A 21,757-nucleotide genomic window follows, 5' to 3' on the forward strand; every position below is an offset into this window, starting at 1 on the left:
ATTTTAAAACATCCAGGGCTGGTGCAAAAACATCAGGGGCTAGTGGTGTTGGGTAGGAGCTCACATCATGCTCACATAAGATTTTGTTAGACACAAGTGGTTGAACCTGGATCCTTCTAGGCGGGTCCGGGGGCATTAAACCAGGGGTTAAAGACCTTGTCCCACTATTAACAGTAGTAAATAGTAATCACTGCAAATAACAAACATATCAAAATATTATAACAAAATTATAACATTACAAAAATATGTTAGACAAATAAAATAATACATTTGAAAATGTATTTATAACTGTAAAAAATATATAGTTGCATGCAAAAAGAGGGCCCTATTTTTTTCCCCCAAATTCCATTTTATTTTATTTTTTTCAAATTCTGTTTTCTGTTTTCATTTTTCTGGTCTTTGTTTTAATGGTTAAATGTAATTTTATTAATCAAAAATGTAATTAATCATGTGTAGTTAATTAAAATCATGAATCTTATACAATTTACCGTCAATTTATCAAAAGTTAAGAAAAATTACATGTTTAGGACCCTATGAAATGTTTTTTTTTTTTCTCACTTTATGTTTTATTGTTACCAAATATAGCATGTCTGTTTGTTTGAATGCATAAAAACAGCTTTTATTTATTTTTACAATAGCCTTATGGAATTCGGTGTTGTGTATATTTCTGGTTATCAAATGAAGGTATAAAATATTGATTTAATTGATCTTTTAATGAAAACTATATTTTATTTTTGGCAAATAAAGGGGATTTACTATTAAAATGTAAAACATGGAAGAACTATTGTGTGAAATTTGTGTATACATTTTTATTAATTACTAGTAGTAGTAGTAGTAGGCACGTGCATTATACTGAATGATTAATAAAGTTAAACCGAACTTTTACTTTAACGGGTTGCCGTGAATACCTTTTAAATTTCTGAGTATATATTTGACGCTTGTTTTACTCAAATGAAACAGTCAAGTGCTCATGAAGTGACTCTCAGAGAAGTTCCGGAGATGTTTTTAATGTATTTATGTCCTCATTTAGTGAAACGGCAGACGCAGAAATCACTGCGCGCGTCAGTATTACATGTGTAGGAAACGAAAGCGCACGTCCGCGCCGTTCATTCATAAAAAGACACGCAGAACATGCAGGATTCATATTTAAATAGTCTTTTGCGGCATAATATTTACAGATACTAGTCCATATCGCGACTTGATTTAAGTTTAATGACCAACTTTTGACTGATTCATTCAAACTTTGCCAAACCCCATGGAAATCATAGGGCCATACAAAAAAAAAAAAAAAAAAAAAAAAAAAAAACCATTCGGGACTGGAGTAAAAACTTGTGCTTGTGTGCTAAATCGAGTAATTTCGCAGTCTACTGTTATATTTTTGGTTTGCTTGCTTTGTTTAGATGTACTTTTATGTTTATGCTTTGTAAACCACCTTAGTAAGAGTATTTACTATCGTAATTTTAGCATAGAGCTGATCACGTGATGCCAACAAAGGCGTCAATAAGAGGGCGACTCGTTAAATGTAGAATAAAATAGTTCTTTTTCTAAAACGTATTCAATAATTTCTCTCATCATGGAATTTTATCAGAGTGCTGATAATTGATTTATGTGCTAAACCTTTAGGTGGTGCATATTTTGGTTGATAGGATATGCGCAGCCAATGGAGACTGGTACAGAGCCCACTGCGCATGTGCGACACGCAGCCACTGTTTGAGACGGAAGACTGCGGAGTGTATCTCCAGTTACTGCGAACCAAGAGAAAAACTCAAGAAAAGTGCAGGTAAGAATTCACTGTACTGCAAAGCACGAGTCCTAGTGATCATTCGTTGGATATTATCCGTTATTATGCTTGTATTTATCCGTCATGCTTTATGGAAACGGTGATGTAGCAAATTTGGGTTAGAAATCAGCCGGACATGAGAGATCAAACATGTTTACGGCATTAACAGTCGACGTTTTCGCCCGATATTGAGCGGAAATGTAGTTTTAAACTATTAGGTTAACGATCGCTTTTGTTAATGTTCAGATGTTGGTTGCAAACGTGACAGATGAAAATCCTTTTGTGTGTTATGTGTTTGGTTCAGGATGATCATATGTGCTCTGCGTGTGCGCAGACAGTGCTGCTGCGCTGCTTTTGCGCAGTCACAGTTATATTAATTGCCCTCTAAATAAAAACAAAAAATGAGACACTCATTCCCCCCCGTGTAACCTGTTCAAGATTCTTTTTTTTAAATGAAAATAAAGTTCAAAAGAATAACATTTATTTGCAATGGATTATAAATTACTGATCAATTTAATGCACTCTTATATAGGCAGAACAGGTCAGATCAAAAACATGTCGGGGTTTCTGGATGGGATCAGATGTGGCGATTGCGAGTGTAATGTGGACTGGGGTGAGAAGAGAAACACCATCGCCTCCATCGCAGCCGGAGTTCTGGTATGTCAATAAATCTTGTGATCTCTAAAATATCAAACGGTTCCCATACTAATCATCTTTCTTCTCACACTGTACACACGTGCAGTTTTTCACAGGCTGGTGGATCATCATTGATGCAGCGATAATGTACCCTAAAGAGGAACAGTTCCACCATGCATATCATACCTGTGGGGTTATAGCGACTATAGCCTTCCTCATGTAAGTTACGCCTATAGAGATTCTCCATGGAGCTTCCTCTAATGAAGAGAACAAAGTCTTTATTCTTATTGTGTCCGGACAAACATGACATAATTTGATCTGCCCCAGATCTTACTTCCTGTTGTTAGGGAGTGATTTAACTACAGGGTTGTGCAGTGACTACTATCACAATGACTGCATTGATAAACCGCTTGTGGAGTTTCACTATCTGAATCGGGGTTATTATATTTAAGTAAAACTAAATAGTAACTTAAATTCCACTTCCAGAGCAATAATTTAAAGATAATGTACTCACCCCCTTATCATCCAAGATGTTCATGTCTTTCTTTTTTCAGTAGTAAAGAAATTGTTTTTTTTAAAACATTTCTGCATTTTTTCTCCATATAATGGGCTGATATGGTGCCCCGAGTTTGAACTTCCAAAATGCAGTTTAAATGCAGCTTCAAACGATCCCAAATGTGGTTGTAAACGATCCCAGCTGAGGAAGAAGGGTCTTATCTAGTGAAATGATCTGTTCTTTTCATTAAAAAAAGACAATTGAAATACTTTTTACTCATCTTGTCTTGCTCTGACTGGACTCTGTGTATTCTGTTTCAAGACAGTTAGGGTACGTCAAAAAATTCCAATCGTATTTTCTCCCTTAACTTCAAAAATCATTTCAAAATCATCCTACAGTGCTGCAGAAGTACTGACAATTGAACAAGCAAAGAAGATCAAACACCCTTAACAAAAAAGGCAAAACAGCGATGTAGGATGATTTTGAAGTTGAGGGAGAACATGAGATGGGAGTTTTTAGACGTATCCTAACTGCTGTGAACCGGGAAAAAAACTGAGTTTGGGAAGAGCAAGGCGAGTGTTTGACATTTAAAAAGTATATAAATTGTATTATTTTTATACCGTTTCGCTAAATAAGACCCTTCTTCCTCAGCTGGGATTGTTTACAACCACATTTGGGATTGTTTGAAGCCGCATTTAAACTGCATTTTGTTCACAAGTTCAAACTCAGGGCACCATAGAAGTCCACTATATGGAGAAAAATCCTGAAATGTTTTCCTCAAAAAACATAATTTCTATATGACTGAAGAAAGAAAGACATGAACATCTTGGATGACAAGGGGGTGAGTACATTATCTGTAAATTGTTATGAAAGTGGACTTCTCTTTTAATTTGACGTACTGAAATAACTAAAACTGAAATAAATAATAAAAACCATATAGACAAAACAAATGTAAAATATTAATACAAAACTACATTGTAAAACTGAATAAATTGCAAAACTAAAAAAAGGAAGTTTTAAGTTAAGAGTTCATAAAAGTTAAGAAATTCAAAGTTTAAGCAAAACTGGCAGATTTTTATTTTATGTTAAAGAATTAGTTCACTTCCAGAATAAAACACCTTCAACCTGCTGATCCTGATGATTTTATTGATGATTTTATTCTGAAAATGAAGTAATCCTTTAATATTTAACTTGAAATATTTGAATAAGGTAACTCATGCATTTAACTTTAAATGATTTAAATATTTATAGTTTAAATATTTTTAGTATTGAACGTTTAAGCTAATTCAGTAAATGCTGACTTGCTAGTAGGTTGCACAATGCTTTGATAAGCATAGTAATTGCTGAATGACCCTAGTGAAAAATAAATATACTAAAATGTATTTGAAATACATTTATTTTATGCTAAGTATACTACAAATACATTTACATATTAATGTACTTAATAAAAATACCTTGCAATTGTACGTGAAGTATACTAAACTGGTATATTTAAAGTCTGCTAAACTAATTTTGTACTTAAAGTACTATAATTGTGTAGAAGTAGTGCTGAAGTCCAACTAATAATATTTAAAGTACACTTTAAATCTACTTCATCAATAGTGACATTAAAACACTATTAAGGCTATTAATATTAATATTAAGTCTCAAATGATATGTCAGTAAATATGTTAATAGATTCGAATTATACTTAGTATAAAATAAATATATTTTAAATATATTACTTTTTTTTTCTAGGGGAGTAAGGCAATATGTGACCCTGGACCACAAAACCTGTCATAAGGGTCAATTTGAAATTGAGATTTAATACATCATCTAAAAGCTGAATAAATAAGTGTTTTGATATGTGGTTTGTTCGGACAATATTTGGCCAAGATACTATTTGCAAATCAAAATATTGAGAAAATCGCCTCTAAAGTTGTCCAAATGAAGTTCTTAGCAATGCATATTACTAATTAAAAATTAATTTGTGTATATATATACACTACCGTTCAAAAGTTTGGGGTCAGTAAGACTTGTAATAGTCTTTAAAGAAGTATCTTATGCTCATCAAGGCTGCATTTATTTGATTAAAAATATAGAAAAAAAACAGTAATATTGCAAAATGTTTTTACAATATAAAATAATGTTTTTTATTTTAACATACTTTAAAATAGAATTTATTCCTGTGATGAAAAGCTGAATTTTTATCAGCTGTTACTCCAGTCTTAAGTGTCACATGATCCTTCAGAAATCATTCTAATATGCGGATTTATTATTAGAATGATCAATGTTGGATAATATCAATGTGCTGCCAAATATTTTTTGGAACCTGTGATTTTTTTTTTTTTTTTTTTTTTTTTTTTTTTCAGGATTCTTTCATGAATAACAAGTTTAAAAAGTGCAGTGTTTATTCAAAATATAAATATTTTATAACAATGTAAATTATTTATTATTAACTTTTAATAAACTTTTAATTATTAACTTAATACATCCTTGGTGAATAAAAGTATTAATTTCTTAAAAAAAAAAAAAAAGTTTATTAAAACTTTTGAACGGTAGTGTATATGGTTAGACAGTTACAAAATATCTTCACGGAACATGATCTTTACTTAATATTCTAATGATTTTTGGCATAAAAGAAAAATCTATAATTTTGACCTATACAGTGTATTTTTGGCTATTGCTACAAATATACCTGTGCTACTTATGACTGGTTTTGTGGTCCTGGGTCACATATACAACATTTAACATCTTTCTATTTTAAAACCAAGTTCATGTTCCACTCATCATGATGAGAAACACAACCTAACAAAAACTCTTCTAAATTAGCATTGCAAAAGAATACTGAATCTCCCAGTTAAGATTGGGAAAAACATTATGTAACACTTAGCTAAAGTATTTACGCTCCCTTTCAAGTGCCATGGCAAAGCATGCTGGGAAATAGAAATCCAAGCCAACTTAAAAGTAACAACGAAACAATTTAAATGACTTAAAATGAGTCAGTTTCTTGAGTTTCAAAAGAAAAGAAGTTCTAAATGCTCATAAATATTAATTATTTGTTTTCACTTAAATTGAAATGTCTAAAAAGATTGATTTGAATGCAGGATCAATGCGGTGTCAAATGGCCAGGTGAGGGGCGACAGCTACAGCGAGGGCTGCTTGGGACAGACAGGTACATGCTGCATTCGTCACATGCTTTTCTCAGACAGTATTAATGCACGTTGATATACTACATGATAAGTATTGAAATAATACATAACTGAAATGTGCTGCGAATGTGTTTTTGTGTGTAGGCGCCAGAGTTTGGCTCTTCATCGGGTTCATGTTGGCATTCGGGTCTCTCATCGCCTCTATGTGGATTTTGTTTGGTGGTTTTGTTGTGACTGGTGAGAGAATAAGATTGATTTCACCCTTTATAGAATAAAATTAGTCAGATTTCTGTTTGCATACAGTTGCTGATTATGTTTTTCCATATTTTTTGTTCTTTATTATGATTGAACAGAGACAAAGGATCTGTCAGTGTATCCTGGTATTGCAGTTTTCTTCCAAAATGCATTCATCTTCTTTGGGTAAGTTTGAAAATACAGTAAAAACAGAAATATTGTGAAATATTATTACAGTTTAAAAGAACTCTTTTCTGTTTGAATATATTTTAAAATGTAACTTATTTCTGTGATCAAAGCTGAATTTTCAGCATCATTACACCAGTCTTCACTGTCACATGACATTTATTATTATGAATATTTTTGTTAAAACTGTAATATTTTTTTTCTTTGTCTAATGTTTAAAAGAGCAGAATTTAAAAATAAATATTTTTCTAACATTGTAAATGTCTTTGCTGTCACTTTTAATCAATATAATGTGTCCTTGCTGAATAAAAGTATTAATTTATTGAAAACAATCTTTGAAATGAACAATCTGAACTAATTCTTGCTAATCAACATGTTAGCAAAATGCTAACAACTAGCTAATCATGCTAGAAACATGCTAACAACTTGCCAGTCATGTTAGAAACAAGCTAGCAACATGTTAACAAAATGCTAACAACTTGCTAATCAACATGCTAGTAACTTGCGAATCATGTTAGAAACATGTTAACAACATGTTAACAACTAGCTAATCATGCTAGAAACATGCTAACAACTTGCCAATCATGTTAGAAACATGCTAGAAACATGCTGGGGAACATGGATCAACTAGAAACAGATTAGCATCCTGCTAGTAACTTGCTAATCATGCTAGCATCATGCTAATCATGCTAGAAACATGCCAACAAGGTGTTAATCATGTTAGAAACAAGCTAGCAACATGTTAACATCATGTTAACAACTTGCTAATCAACATGTTAGAAACATGCTAACAACTAGCTAATCATGCTAGAAACATGCTAACAACTTGCCAGTCATGTTAGAAACAAGCTAGCAACATGTTAACAAAATGCTAACAACTTGCTAATCAACATGCTAGTAACGTGCTAATCATGTTAGAAACCAGCTAGCAACTTGCTAACAACTAGCTAATCATGCTGGAAACATGCTAACAACTTGCCAGTCATGTTAGAAACATGTTAACAAAATGCTAACAACTAGCTAATCATGCTAGACATATGCTAGCAACATGCTAACAACTTGCCAGTCATGCTAGAAACTTGCTAGTTGTGCTAGAAACAAGCTAGCAACTAGCTAATCATGCTAGAAACATGCTAACAACTAGCTAATCATGCTAGACATATGCTAACAACATGCTAACAATTTGCCAATCATGTTAGAAACTTGCTAGTCGTGCTAGAAACATGCTAGCAACATGCTAACAATTTGCCAATCATGTTAGAAACATGCTAGTCGTGCTAGAAACATGCTAGCAACATGCTAACAAATTGCCAATCATGTTAGAAACTTGGTAGTCGTGCTAGAAACAAGCTAGCAACTAGCTAATCATGCTAGAAACATGTTAACAACTTGCCAATCATGCTAGCAACATGCTAACTACTTGCCAATCATGCTAGAAACTTGCTAGTCATGCTAGAAACAAGCTAACAACTTGCTAATCATGTTAGAAGCATGCTAGCAACATGCTAACAACTTTCCAATCTAACAGATTAACCTTCAAAACATTCAAGCTTTAAGCTTCAAATGTACTTTAAACTTCAATCTGTTTCAGACTGAAAACCATCAGACTTTTAAAACTTCTATTATCTTTTAAAACTTTTACAACTTTTTAAAACTTTCTGGCCCGGCTTTCTTAAGCCAACTTAAAGTTTGTCTTGACAAACTTTTTTTTTTTTATCTAGTTTCCCTGGTGAAAAAAACAGCATATACTGGTAGGTATGTTTTGATGCTGGGATGCTGGTTAGGTAGGTTTTGATGCTGGTTTAAGATGGTCCTTTGCTGGTTTATGCTGGTCCTTGACCAGCAACATGACCAGCATAAACCAGCAAAGCACCAGCTTAAACCAGCAAAGGACCAGCTTAAACCAGCATCAAAACCTACCTAACCAGCATCCCAGCATCAAAACATACCTACCAGCATATGCTGTTTTTTTTTACCAGGGTTATAGTAAATTACTGAGCAAACTCTGATTTATTTATTTTAAGTGAAACTATGATATTTTGATAGACTTATAATTTTGATTGTCCTCCTCTCTTGCAGTGGTCTGGTGTTCAAGTTTGGCAGAACTGAGGACCTCTGGCAGTAAAGGTCCATTTCCTCCAATCAAATCCCACAGTCCATCAACACACAATTCCTCTGTACTTATTGCTGCTTATTTGCACTCTCTATTTCTTTCTCTCCCCTTTTCAATTCCTCAGCTGACTCCTGTTCTTAAATATGTTCCTTCTTCCTTTCTTTGTCTCTCTTCCTGTGTGGCCACAGTGGGCGCCCACAGCGAGAGAAATACAAATCAAATCCAGTCTCTGCGGTCAAAATGGACACGTTTAGACCTCGTCCTGCGTGTATAATAAAAATGACTTGTACAGTGAAATTACAATGACAGAACTGCAGAATACTGACTAGTGCCGATGTCTTCAGTCTTCTGAAAAAAAAAACATTGTTGAAATGTTAAGCATAATTGATTGACAAAATATTGTTACGTGATATTGTGGAACAGCAGCAGGGAGTTTTTGAGCAAAATCTTCAATAACCAAAATGAGCGTGACTGGCTTTCAGTCCTTCACTGTGTTTCTATTTAATGTGTTGTCATTTGAATAAAAGTCATTTCTTTTTGCATAAGCCACCAAAATGATCTGTCAGAACACTTTTGTTTATAATCTTTCGAAATTTTGCGCAGTGTGCCGATTTAAGAACACACTCCTGTCATAGTTGCGTCTCAACCTTCAGTCAGCTGATATTACTACAATAAGCGCTTTATTCTACGTCTTGCTTTTGGAAGATTTTATATATTATGTTACATGGGTTCCCACACATTTTCCAGTCATTCAGTTTTTTTTAAATTTTAAAAATGATTTTACACCGAATGCACTGAGCAAAGTAGAAACATGTATATTCACTGTCAATATTTTTCATTTCTGTGCAACTAGTAAAACCAAACAGCATATTTCTATGAGTTTGACTGTGGGAAGCTGGGTTATATATTTTGTAGCTTTAAGTTCACTCTCTGTGTATGTTTGGGCATGTGGGAGTTGTATAAAAATGTTAATGTTTTTAAAAAGCACAATTTCTTATTTCAGTGGTTATGGGAGAATAAGGTGAGATGTGAGTCTCAAAAATATCGACTCTACTAACAAATTAGATTCTGTGATTTCTACATGCTAAAAGAATGTAACATTTTAATGTAATCCATGTCTCTTTATGACAAAAAGTAGCTGAACTTCATCCAACTGTGGGTTTAAATGAATAAAATTATTGTAAATATGTACAGAGCCAGTGTTTTTTCTTTTAGAAAGTGCAAGCACTATATTCAAATGCAGATGAATAACATGGGTTTGTAGATTAAAGTCAATGTACTGTGCAGGATAATGTTATTTATATATATTGCATTAGAGTTTGTCGTTGTCAAGCCGAAACAAACTCTTCTCTGTTTTTCTTGCTTCCACTAAAGTAATTTAATCCAGCCTTAATTTCCAGGGGCTTGGAAATTTCTTTGGTGGTGGTGTTTTATATGATCTGTCTCTTAGAAAGCACAATGCTTTCCATTCAAGGATATTTTATCTTGTAAATTGTTTACTTAAGCAATGTCTAACCTCTCTCTCACACACACACATTTTGTGCTAACTACATTCATGCATATATATTGGAGTCCTCTTATCAATGTGTCCAAGTTCTTCATTTCTTTACTGCCAAATTTGGAAACTATAAGAGAAACAAATAAATTATTAGCAATCATATATATGTTTGTAAATGCAAGTTAAAACCTTTTTAAGTAGGTTTAATTAATTCTACTTTTAAATGATAAAAGATACATGCAAACACTGAGATTAAGGATTGGTGTTAAGTCATGGTAAACAAAGCAAATGCATATGAACAAATCCATTCACCTCCCAAAATGCCTGGTCATCAAAGCACTTCCTGTCCTGCTGGGGTCTCCAGATACTCCATTTAAGAAAAAGTCCTGCAAATTTTAGTTGTACAGTTTTAGTTTATCTCATCGAACCAAAATACAAAACTAACTGGTCAAACAAGCGTTCTTGTACTTAAAGGGTTAGTTCACCCAAAAATGAAATGATTTACTTACCATCTAGCCATCCTAGGTGTATATGACTTTCTGCTTTCAGACAAATATAATCCAGTGTTACATTAAAAAATGTCCTGGCTCTTCCAAGCTTTATAATGAAAGTGAATGGCTGTTGAGATTTTGTACTCCACATGGCTCTGGGAGGTTAATAACAGGGTTCCTACACCTTGGTTAACTTTAAATTCAAGGGCCTTTCAAGGCCTTTCCAGGTCCAATACTCTTAAATTCAAGGATTTAATGTGGGGACACACTTCAAGTGAGAGCAAGGTTACATCATGTTACCTTGTAAGATACAGTGTTACAGTCTGTTAAACGTTGAGGTACCATCGTAGTAGTTTCGTGTGCGTGTGAACGTCATGGTAATGTACAACACGAAGTACCTCAAGCGGGAAACACTTAACGTAACACGAAAATGCATGTAACTAATGTATGGTGACCATATTTTAGTTTGCAAAAAAGAGGACAGTTGGGGCCAGATGTGTTGGGGGGTATTTGAGGGAGGTTAAAAAGTACCCCATAACAAAACTCAAAATATTTCATGTATATTTTACAGTCACCCTTGTGCACATTGATCATAAACACAGCTAAAGGGCTTCTTATCAGTGGCCATCACAAAACTTAATATCTTGCACAGTTTTATCATAGGTAGAATGCAAAATGTTTCAACAGAAGCACTTCAGTCATATGTAATTTATGCAATATTTCAAACATTTAACCCACGGGAGATAATCAGCCCTTCGCAAGAAAATCAGCCCTGTGCAAAAAATGCGGATTTGGCAACCCTGTATCCAACACAAGCTGCAGGAATTAGATTTAACTGATCATGGGTCAAGACAAGAGTAAGGAGAGATGACTGGCAAATCATGCTGGAGGATTTGCTGCTCAGCAGTGCGTGTGATCTTGAAATTGAAAGTGAAAGTGAATAGCTGCTCATTCAAAAGAAGTTTAAATACTCTGCCTACAATAGCGCAATATTATATACAATATTAGAATGATTTCGAGCAGGTGATAATGGCCCAAAATTCAGTGAGAGCAGGATCAATAAAACAGTACAAAGTAATGGACTGTTTAATACAAAAACGCACACCATGAATGGCGACTGTAGAAAGCAAAAACCAAATCCCAGACATTGTCCAGGGAAAAAAGGATGTATGGTCATCCTAACTAACATAAATAAAGCAAGCTACTATGCATGGGGCACGAAATGTTGGGGAAATAACACATTAGCAGACCATAGGAAATAATAGGAATTTTCTTCCAGAAAACTTTGTGCACAAAATAAATTTAAGCACTTTCAAGGACCTGTATCTATGTATGCTTATTTTCAAAAGCTTTCAAGGGCCTTGACATTTTTTTTCAGATTCACAAACTTTCAAGGATTTCAAGGACCTGTGGGAACCCTGTAATAAAGACCTTCTGAAACGAATCAATGCATTTGTGTAAGAAAAATAGTTATATTTAAAATTTTATAAACCGCAATCTCTAGCTTCCACTAACTGTCGTATACGCATTCATGAGAGAGTGGCAGATAACGTTGGATGTAGGTGTAGCACAAGCTCCGGTGAACAAAACCAAGTTTTGCTTACAGCAAAGGAAAACCAGTCTCCTCTTGTCTTATATTGAAATCCTCAGACATTTTTCTTTACAAATCCTCGTTTTCTACTAACTCACAACCGTTGTTTTGTTTTGGTTTCGCCACTGCTCTTCTATGTTCGCCATTTCCGTGTTCATCACCACGTCATGTATTTTAAAGTTTTAAATATGGAAATTTTTCTTACACAAAAGCATTGAATCACTTCAGAAGGCCTTTATTAACCACCTGGAGCCATGTGGAGTATATTTTATGATAGATGGAAACTATTTTGCTTCAAAATCTCAATAGCCATTCACTGCCATTTTAAAGCTTGGAAGAGCCTGGACATTTTATTGTAACTCCGACTGTACATCTAGGATGGCTTGAGGGTGAGTAAGTCACAGGGTAATTTTCATTTTTGGGTGAACTATCCCTTTAAGAACCAGAAGTAAGTCAAAATTTGTCACAGAGCAAACATCTATCAATTAATGCACTAGAAAACAACCAGCCTACACTGAATTAAAAAACAAAGGAACAGCAAGTAACATTAAATTAAACATGAAATTACTAGAAGACTTAAGTGGAAAGACTGCAATAGTATTTTCATATAAAATCATATATATTTAGAACCTTAAAAAAACAAATTTTGTACAGTGTAATATGCTGGTCTTTTGATGGTTGTTCTGATGATCTTTAGTGTGAATGCATTGGTGGTGTTGTACCTGTAACCACGCCCATCACCACACTCACGCACACCGTTATGAGGAGAACACAGATGTGATGCACAGCAAACTGCACCGCTCTGACAACAAAGATACAATACAGTCAACATAAAAGGACCACATGCTTTAATGCCATTTTATAGTTACATGTCACATTATATATATATGTCACAATAATTGAATAAAAGTGAAAAAAGTGTTTTACATTATGCCCTCATTATTGGTCAGCCGCAGAAATAAATGAGCAAACCATCCCAGAATTCCTGGTATGGCGTGCACGTTGAGGACGCCGCAGGTGTCATGACACTCAAAAGCAAATAGCATGTGATTCTGCATGAAAGAGAAAAACAGAAAATCATTCCAGTTTATGTAGGAACAATTTCTGAATTTTAAAGCACATTATTGATGTCAGCTCAAGTGTTGCTGTCATTAAAGGAGCAGTTCACTTCCAGAACAAAAATTTACAGAATGTAAATTGTCATCCAAGATATTCATGCCTTTTTTCTTCAGTTGTAAAGAAATTATGTTTTCTGAGGAAAACATTTCAGGAATTATCTCAATGTAGTGGACTTCTATAGTGCCTTTGAACGTCCAAAATGCAGTTTAAATGCAGCTTCAAAGGGCTCAATACAATCCCAGCCAAGGAAAAGGGTCTTATCTAGCAAAACCATCTGTCATTTTCTAAACAAACAAAAACAAAAAAAAATGTATATACTTTTTTCAACTTCAAATGCTCATCTTGTCTAGCTCTGCCATGCGGATGTATACTCTGTAATCCGGGTCAACAGAGTTAGGGTATGTCGAAAAACTCCCATCTCATTTTCTCCTCCAACTTCAAAATCATCCTACTTCGCTGCATAAGTACCAACCCAGTTTTTACAAAGATAACATGCAAAGAAGATCAAACACCTGATTTTAAAGTTGGAGGAGAAAATTAGATGTTTTTGTTTTTTTACATACCTTAACTGTATTGACCCGGATTACACAGAGTATGCATGCACATCGCAGAGCAAAATACATTTTTATTTTTTATTAGAAAATGAACGATTGTTTTGCTAGATAAGACCCTTATTCCTCGGCTGGGATTGTTTAGAGCCCTTAGAAGCTGTATTGAAAATGCATTTTGGACGTTCAAACTTCCAGGCACCATTGAAGTTGACTATATGGAGATGATTACTTAAATGTTTTCCTTAAAAAACAATTTTTTTTTACGACTGAAGAAAGAAAGGCATGAACATCTTGGATGACAATGGGGTACATTATCTGCTCATTTTTGTTCTGGAAGTAACCTTGTCCTTTAAAGCAGTTGGGGTTTATTTTTTATTTTTCTCTCTTTGTCTCTCTCATAGTTTGAAGTTTTAATCTGAGATTTTTAGTAACTTTGTTGTATGTTTTAGTTTCTTCCCTTTAATGTCTAAATTGTTTTGGGTGTTAAGTTTTGTTACTTTATTATATATCTTCTGAGTAGATGAAGACTGGGACAAAATCTAGAATAAATAAGAAAATCTAGAATAAATAAGAATTTTGTGATTGATGTGCTTTACCTTCATGTACCGGAATCCCAATGCTGATATAAGAGAAGCACAGAAGCCAATCGTCATTGCAACCCACGGCGTGTGGACTGCTGTCATTGCAACTCCAATGGCGACACCACCAGACAGGGCAGAGCTCTGGATGTGAACCTGCGCAGTGGAAGTACAGCAAGCACCTGTCAAACATGTTACTTAACTTCATAATGTCCATTATCTGAAATTTCTGATCAGCACTCGATCCCTGTTAAGTCAGCATGAAATGCTCTTTCACAACCCATAACACTTTGTGACAGAGTATTATATCATATCATATTATTGAAATTGTTTTCTATTATGTGAGGGAGTTGCTATGTGAGAATTGTTTCTACAGCCGCTCACCATGTTCATCTTTCCTTTGGAACTACTGAGCACAGACACAGATATCGCCATGACAACACTGACAGCCAGCGACAGATACGTCCCATATATGACAGTAAGCTTCATTCCTCTCCCCATCCTGGGATTCACCAGTGCCGAGTTAAAACTGGGCCAGAACATCCACAAGAACAGTGTTCCTGTGAGGAAGAGAGAAAGGGAGGATGTTCCTATGCATAATTTAATTAAAACATAGACATAAAATAATTACACTTCAGTCTTCGAATCTGATTGGACACTGCATTTACTGCATATTGTTACATTAATGGTATTAGTGAATCTTTCTGCAGGTTACATGCATTCACCAGTGGGTGGCAACAAATTGCTTTCTTTGTCTTTATGAGTGAGTCATTGAATCATTGAACCGATTCGTTCAAATTGCTGATTTATTTAGAGTAAATCATTGAGTGTTTCATTAAAACTCCGATTTATTTAGAAACAAAATAGTCTTCATTACTCAGTCACTGAATGATTCATTCACTTTGCTCTAAAACGCTGACTAATTCAAAAATGAAAGTGTTCTGTCTTCATGAGTGAATAATTAAAGTCCTCCTGTAGTCAAATTTTTTATCCCCTAAAACTGATCTTTGATCATCAAAATTACATATTTAAATGTTTTTTCTTCTGAAAATAATTTTCTCATGCCTTAACAGCTTGAATGTAACTCTATCCCCTTGCCTCATTTGCTATACGTGGATCTATGAATATGCAAATTAGCCCCGCCCCCACGCAGTCACACCAGCCAGAGCCCCGTGATCCACCAACTGAACTGTAGTAAACGCGATATAATGGCGAAACACGGATAGTGACTGATAAAACTATGTTTTTACTAGCGGACAACTACAGTAGATACTGTAACATTTGTTAAAGTTACTTACTTGACGATGCTGTGCCCTCAAAATGCCTTGAAGGCTCGAATGCAGCCTAGTTTGTGATTCCAGTTCGCGCCCGCAAACTTTTACACTGTTGCCGCGGGTTATTTTTCAAGTTAGCGGTTGTGCTCTTTTTAATGCTCTATGTGCTCTATTTAATGTTTGGTTTTGTGCTGAAAATCCTACTGGTAAATTTTGCATGCTATAATGATAGGAACCTTTGACGTGATTGGTTACTTATTTTGTGACATAGCAAAAAAAGGTCTGTTTCAAACCGCATTTCTGGGTGCTAGCTGCAGAGCCAAATGGGAGGAGCTGGAGCTCTAGCTCCCCCTTGCTGGAGGTAATGGGTGGAGATAGACACCTAACCACACCCTAACCCTACCCCTTACCCTATCCTAAACATAACTCCACCCATTAGTTCACACAAAGGTGGAGCTGGACATCCGGAGAGGGGGAGCTGGAGGCCATTCGGCTCTGCAGTGAGCAGTACTTGGTTTCTGGGACAGCCTTTGGGAAGCTACAGTTTAAGAAGAAAATACTCAGCAATGGTGCTGATTAATGGACTGGGACATGGTTTGTCTAAAAGCATATTAAAAACACCACACAGACAAATAAACAACATCAAAATCTTGATTTATACTACAGGGGGAGTAAATTATTTGTAAATTGTTGTTCTGGAGGTGGAGTTCTCCTTTAAGTAATTGTGATCACATTAAACCCCGCAGGGTAACACTTTACAATAACAGTACATAAATAATCATATACTAATACCTGAATTAGATCCTATTACTGTGTTCGGGCATTCACTAAGCATGCACTAGCTTTAACTAGGACATGAGTCATATGAATTCAGGTGTGACCACGTTTATTAGTTAATGTATTAACACTTTGGGATAAGTTTTCACACGTAAATTCATATGACTAATGTCTTAGTTGAGGTTATTGGTTCATATTAAAGTAATATTTAATTTAGATATTAGTACATGATTAATCATGTACTGTTATTGTAAAGTCCTGTTGGGGCTATGAAACATCAACTCAATCATTATACATCATATAAGTTGTAAATCTGCAGTCATAACCCACTTTGCTTTGTTGAAAACAAAAATGGCATGAATTACATTATTTAATGTGGTAAATAAGCTTATAAATGTATTTTTAATGTATGAAATAAGCACAGGTGCTATTAAATATCTGTTTATTATCTTTAAAGCTCATATGAATTTGCTCTAAATTATCTGATGTGGTGTTATGGTCTGAAAAGAAGGAATGGTTTAGGGTATTTAGGGTTTATTTTCTGGTTAGTTTTAATGTACTCACCAAACATGGCAAATAAGCCAGTCTTGCGGTCAGTTTTCTCTTTCTCATGTACTGGTTCGACCCCCTCTCTGTACAGCACCCATGACACCATCACACCAAACAGAGCTCCGAAGATGTGCAGCAGCATGATGCAGTACACTGCATCTGCCTGATACATCAGATCTGATTTAGTCATTGTCTCAGTATAGTATGAAATGTCTTCAGTAATCAGAAAGTAATAGGACAAACATGGTTTTACTGTTCAGAATTAGACCTACATATAACAATATTAGCCGATATACAATTCATTCGGCAGATTAAATATTTTAGAGCAGAACAAAAAATGTTTGTTACCACTTATTGTTTGTTACAAAAAATACAGAAATAAAAAATAATAATATATTGAAATGCTATTACAATATAATGGCTTTTATTTTAATATACTTTAAAACATCATTTATTGCTGTGATGCAAAGCTGATTAAATGATTAAAATTATTAAAATAAATTTTGTAAAATTATTTATGTTGGCAACAGTTGTGCTGTCAAATATTTTGGAACCTGTGATTCTTTTTTCAGGATTCTTTGATGAATAAAAAGATTAAAAGAACAGCTTTTATTCAAAATATAAATATTTTCTAACAATATAAGTCTTTTTTTGCTATCACTTTTTACCAGTTTAATACATCCTTGCTTAATAAAATTATTAATTTCTTTCATAAAAATTTTCATCCAAACATTCTTTCATCCAAACATTTGATCAGTAGTGTATATTGTTAGAACAGTTTCTATTTTAAATAAATGCTGTTCTTTTTATGTCTTAATTAAATAATCCCCAAAAAAAGTATCACAGGTTACAAATTTTTTGTTTTTAAAAACTGATGAATGATATATTAGAATGATTTCTGCAGGATCATGTGACACTGAATACTAGAATAATGATGCTGAAATTTTAGCTTTGATCACAGGAATAAATTAGATTTGAATGTATATTAAAATAGAAAAACTTTTTTTACATCATAATAATATTTCACAATATTACATTATTTTCTGTATTTTTGGTCAAATAAATGCAGCCTTGATGAGCATAAAAAACTTCTTAAAAACATTAAAAATCTTACTAATCCCAAACTTTTGAACAGCAGTGTATATAGGATAAAAATGATCATTTTTATTGGAGAAAGTAATACTTTTCTTACACGGAGGAGAGTTCGCAGGATCCACTGATTAACCACAAATCCTGTGACCTCCACCAGAGCCATCAGTAAAAGCTGGACAGGATTCGTCTTCCCATGGACCGCTCCCATAGCAATCAGAGCAGATGCTGCACAGAGCTCTGCCTCAATCACACTAAACGAGGAGCACAAATAACATTTGATATAGTGTGATGCTATAAAACATCTTAAAGGAATAGGGCATCTAAAAATTATAATTATCTGAAAATGTACTCACCCTCAGGCCATCAAAGATTAAGATGTTTGTCATCGGAACAGATTTGGAGAAATGTAGCATTACATTACTTTCTCACCAATGGATCCTCTGCAGTGAATGGGTGCCGTCAGAATGAGAGTCCAAACAGCTGATAAAAACATCACAATAATTCACACAACCCCAATCCATCAATGAACTTCTTGTGAAGTGAAAAGCTGCATGTTTGTAATGAAGCGATACTTCTGATACTTCTGAGTCCATAATCCATAATATTGCTTTTGCCAATAAAAAATTCATCTTGTGTGAATCAGGAGAGAAATATGCACAGATTAAGCAAAAGTGAAAAACAAAACAGTGGATTTTGATGTGAGGGACAATAGGGGATGGACTTTTTCACTGGATGAAATGTTATTGTGGATTATGGACTCTCAGAAGCAAATACCTTGATAGATTTGATTCTTACAAACATGCAGCTTTTCACTTCACAAGACTTTGATGTACTGGATTACCTGTGGATCATTGTGTAGCTTTTATCAGCTGTTTGGACTCTCATTCTGACGGCACCCATTCACTGCAGAGGATCCATTGATGAGCAAGTGATGTAAAGCTACATTTCTCCAAATCGGTAGATGATGAAAGAACCTCATTTACATTTTGGCCTGAGAGTGAGTATAATCTTTAGCACATTTTAATTTTGGGGTGAACTGGCTTTTTATTTGTCATTTACTTGCCTATTCTGGTTTTTGCTATACACTTTGTTGGTTGCTCTTGTGAGAAAGCATCTGCTAAAAGCTGTAATATATGTACCTCTTCATACTGATGTTGAACTTTCCTCTGTGGTTACGTTGTGCCAGCAGAAAGCCATTCATCAAGACGGCCCACTGGACAGCCATGGCTGCCAACAGCACGTTAAACCCTGATCCACTGAAACCATATCGTACAAGGAACGTGGCCAGGAATCCAAAGCCCATAAATAACATCACATGGATATCTTGGAATTCTGTAAAAAAGGACTGCATTTCCAGCATTCGCAATGTGTAAATTTATAAAAACAGAAACATTTGGCAAAACACTTGGTGGCCAGTCTTTACTACTGCTTTCTTATCATCCAAAACCAGAGATGTTGCGGCTCCACACCCCAACGGCAACATGGCACACATTTACAAACAAACCAAGGTAGAATTGTATTAATTTCAGGGATGTTCATATGAATTTTCCCAACATTCCTGATAGATATATATAGAGAGAGTTTCAACCTACATGTACCAAAATATATTTCAGGGGCAAGAAAATACATTTCAATCTTATAGTAGCCTACATTTAGGCTAAATGCAGATGTTGATGGAATAGTCTATAGAGATCAAAACTATATTTATGTCCAGCATAAAAGGTTTCCTTCAAATGTGACACATGTGAATGTATTTTCTTGTATTAAAACATATGGAGGGCAAATATATGTTTTTAAATGCCACTTTTTTTCCAAAATATATAAAATGCCCCAAAATATATTGGTAGAAAATGTATTTATGTACATTTATTTAAAACCTATTTCAGCAAATATATTTTTGGTAATTTTTAATTTAAAATATGTATATTTTTGAAGTATGGGGTTGGTTGTATATGTTTAAATAGCTAAAAATAATTTAAAGAATTGACCACTAAGCAGAATATGTGGATGACAGCCACTCTTTTGCTAAATTAGCATGCATTAATATATAAACTGAACAAACAGTTATGTGACTTGATGCTGTTCATAAATGACCACAGGTTTAACAGTGAATGCAATCCTGAACCCTTCAAAGATTCATAACACAGCCTTAATGTAAATCAGACGTACTAACCTGCATATGAGCTGATGAAAGGCTTACTGTCAGACTCTCTGTCAATCTGCTCAAACTGCTCTATTTTCACAAAAAAGACAAACAGTAGGATAAAAATGGTTTCCAGCAGGAAGGCCACAAGAGGAAGTCTTGAACGGAGACTGGGGGCGTACTGAGGAGCCATTATTACGTGACAAACTCTGAATGTCTGTAATCTACACCCGCCAGAGATGAGGAATATATAAGATCACGTGAATGGAGGTGTTTCCCAAAAATGTCACCAACGTGTGCAGTTAATCAAAATGGCGTCTTTGTGTAATATCTTTGATTGAGTTTGTATAATACGACCGTTATTAAAAGAAAAAGATGCAAGAAGTGTTTAACGTTTGTGTTATTCCCGTCCTACAACCTTTTGAGATCTTTACTGGTTTTTTTTTCTCAGATTTAAGTAGTGAACTTGTTTTAAGTTTATGTGCTCACTTAATTGAAATCAAATGAGGCTAATTACATTGTTAAACTATCACAACTTCCATATTGTGCCAATTTTTAAAACATATATTTTTACTATTTCAAATAACTGCTTTCTATTTGAATATATTTTATAAAGGAATTCATACTTGTGATCAAATCTAAATTTTTTAGCGTCATCACTCCAGTCGTCAGTGTCACATGATCCTGAAATCATTCTAATATGCTGATTTTCTGCACATTATTATTATTATTATTATCATCAGTATTTTTAAAAAATAATTTTTTCAGGATTCTTTGATTAATAGAAATATACAAATATAAGCATTTATCTGAAATAAAAAGATTTTGTAACATTATACACTATACCATTTAAAAGCTTGGGGTCAGTATAATTTATTTATTTATTTATTTTTGGGAAATAAATTATAGAAATTAATATTTTTATTTGACAAGGATGCTTTAAATTGATAAAAAGTGATGATAAAGACATTTATAATGTTACAAAAGATTTCTGTTTCAGATAAACGCTGTTCTTCTGAACTTTCTATTCATCAAGGAAACCTGAAACTCAGCTGTTTTCAGCATAATAATAATAATTTATTTATTTATTTGAGCAGGAAATCAGAAAATTAGAATGATTTCTGAAGGACCATTTGTAATGATGCTAACAGTTATTGTTATAACAATTATTATTTACTGTTATTGCTGTTATTGGATCAAATAAATGCAGGCTTAGTAAATAAAAGAGACTGCTTTAAAAATCTTACTGTTCAAAAACAATGGTATGTTGAGGGGAATTAAAATGTAGGCTTCTGCTAATCGTTCAATTAAATGATCAATAATCTAAATACTGATTATTAAAATAATAATTATATTATATGTAGCGTTTGACAGTCACACATTGCGCCTAGCAATGAAACGCGCAACGTACCAAGTACGTTTATGTACGTATACGTATCTCTCTACATCATACGCAAAAAACGTACGGGGAGTCCCTCCCAAATCAATCCTATTGGTCAGGGAGCACTACCTGATTTG

At 34.1% G+C, this 21,757-nt stretch overlaps 2 protein-coding genes across 2 annotated transcripts; one reads left to right on the forward strand and one right to left on the reverse strand.

Moving 5' to 3' along the window:
* Positions 1–1,697: 1,697 nt before the first annotated feature.
* Positions 1,698–9,763, forward strand: tmem50a (transmembrane protein 50A). Its single transcript, XM_051125891.1, has 7 exons — positions 1,698–1,780; positions 2,313–2,437; positions 2,523–2,635; positions 5,999–6,066; positions 6,188–6,280; positions 6,397–6,463; positions 8,543–9,763. Exons 2-7 carry the CDS (start codon positions 2,336–2,338, stop codon positions 8,586–8,588), a joined length of 489 nt encoding a protein of 162 aa, XP_050981848.1. The 5' UTR covers positions 1,698–1,780; positions 2,313–2,335; the 3' UTR covers positions 8,589–9,763.
* On the reverse strand, positions 8,923–20,469 carry rhd (Rh blood group, D antigen). Its single transcript, XM_051125870.1, has 10 exons — positions 20,270–20,469; positions 19,236–19,428; positions 18,197–18,347; positions 17,020–17,167; positions 14,789–14,964; positions 14,423–14,560; positions 13,084–13,208; positions 12,879–12,958; positions 10,387–10,460; positions 8,923–10,201 (listed from the first exon to the last, which is right to left on the reverse strand). Exons 1-10 carry the CDS (start codon positions 20,430–20,432, stop codon positions 10,175–10,177), a joined length of 1,275 nt encoding a protein of 424 aa, XP_050981827.1. The 5' UTR covers positions 20,433–20,469; the 3' UTR covers positions 8,923–10,174.
* Between the last annotated feature and the right edge of the window lie 1,288 nt (positions 20,470–21,757).

This window comes from Labeo rohita, chromosome 13, assembly GCF_022985175.1.
Source record: "Labeo rohita strain BAU-BD-2019 chromosome 13, IGBB_LRoh.1.0, whole genome shotgun sequence".
NCBI classification, from domain to species: Eukaryota; Metazoa; Chordata; class Actinopteri; order Cypriniformes; family Cyprinidae; genus Labeo; species Labeo rohita.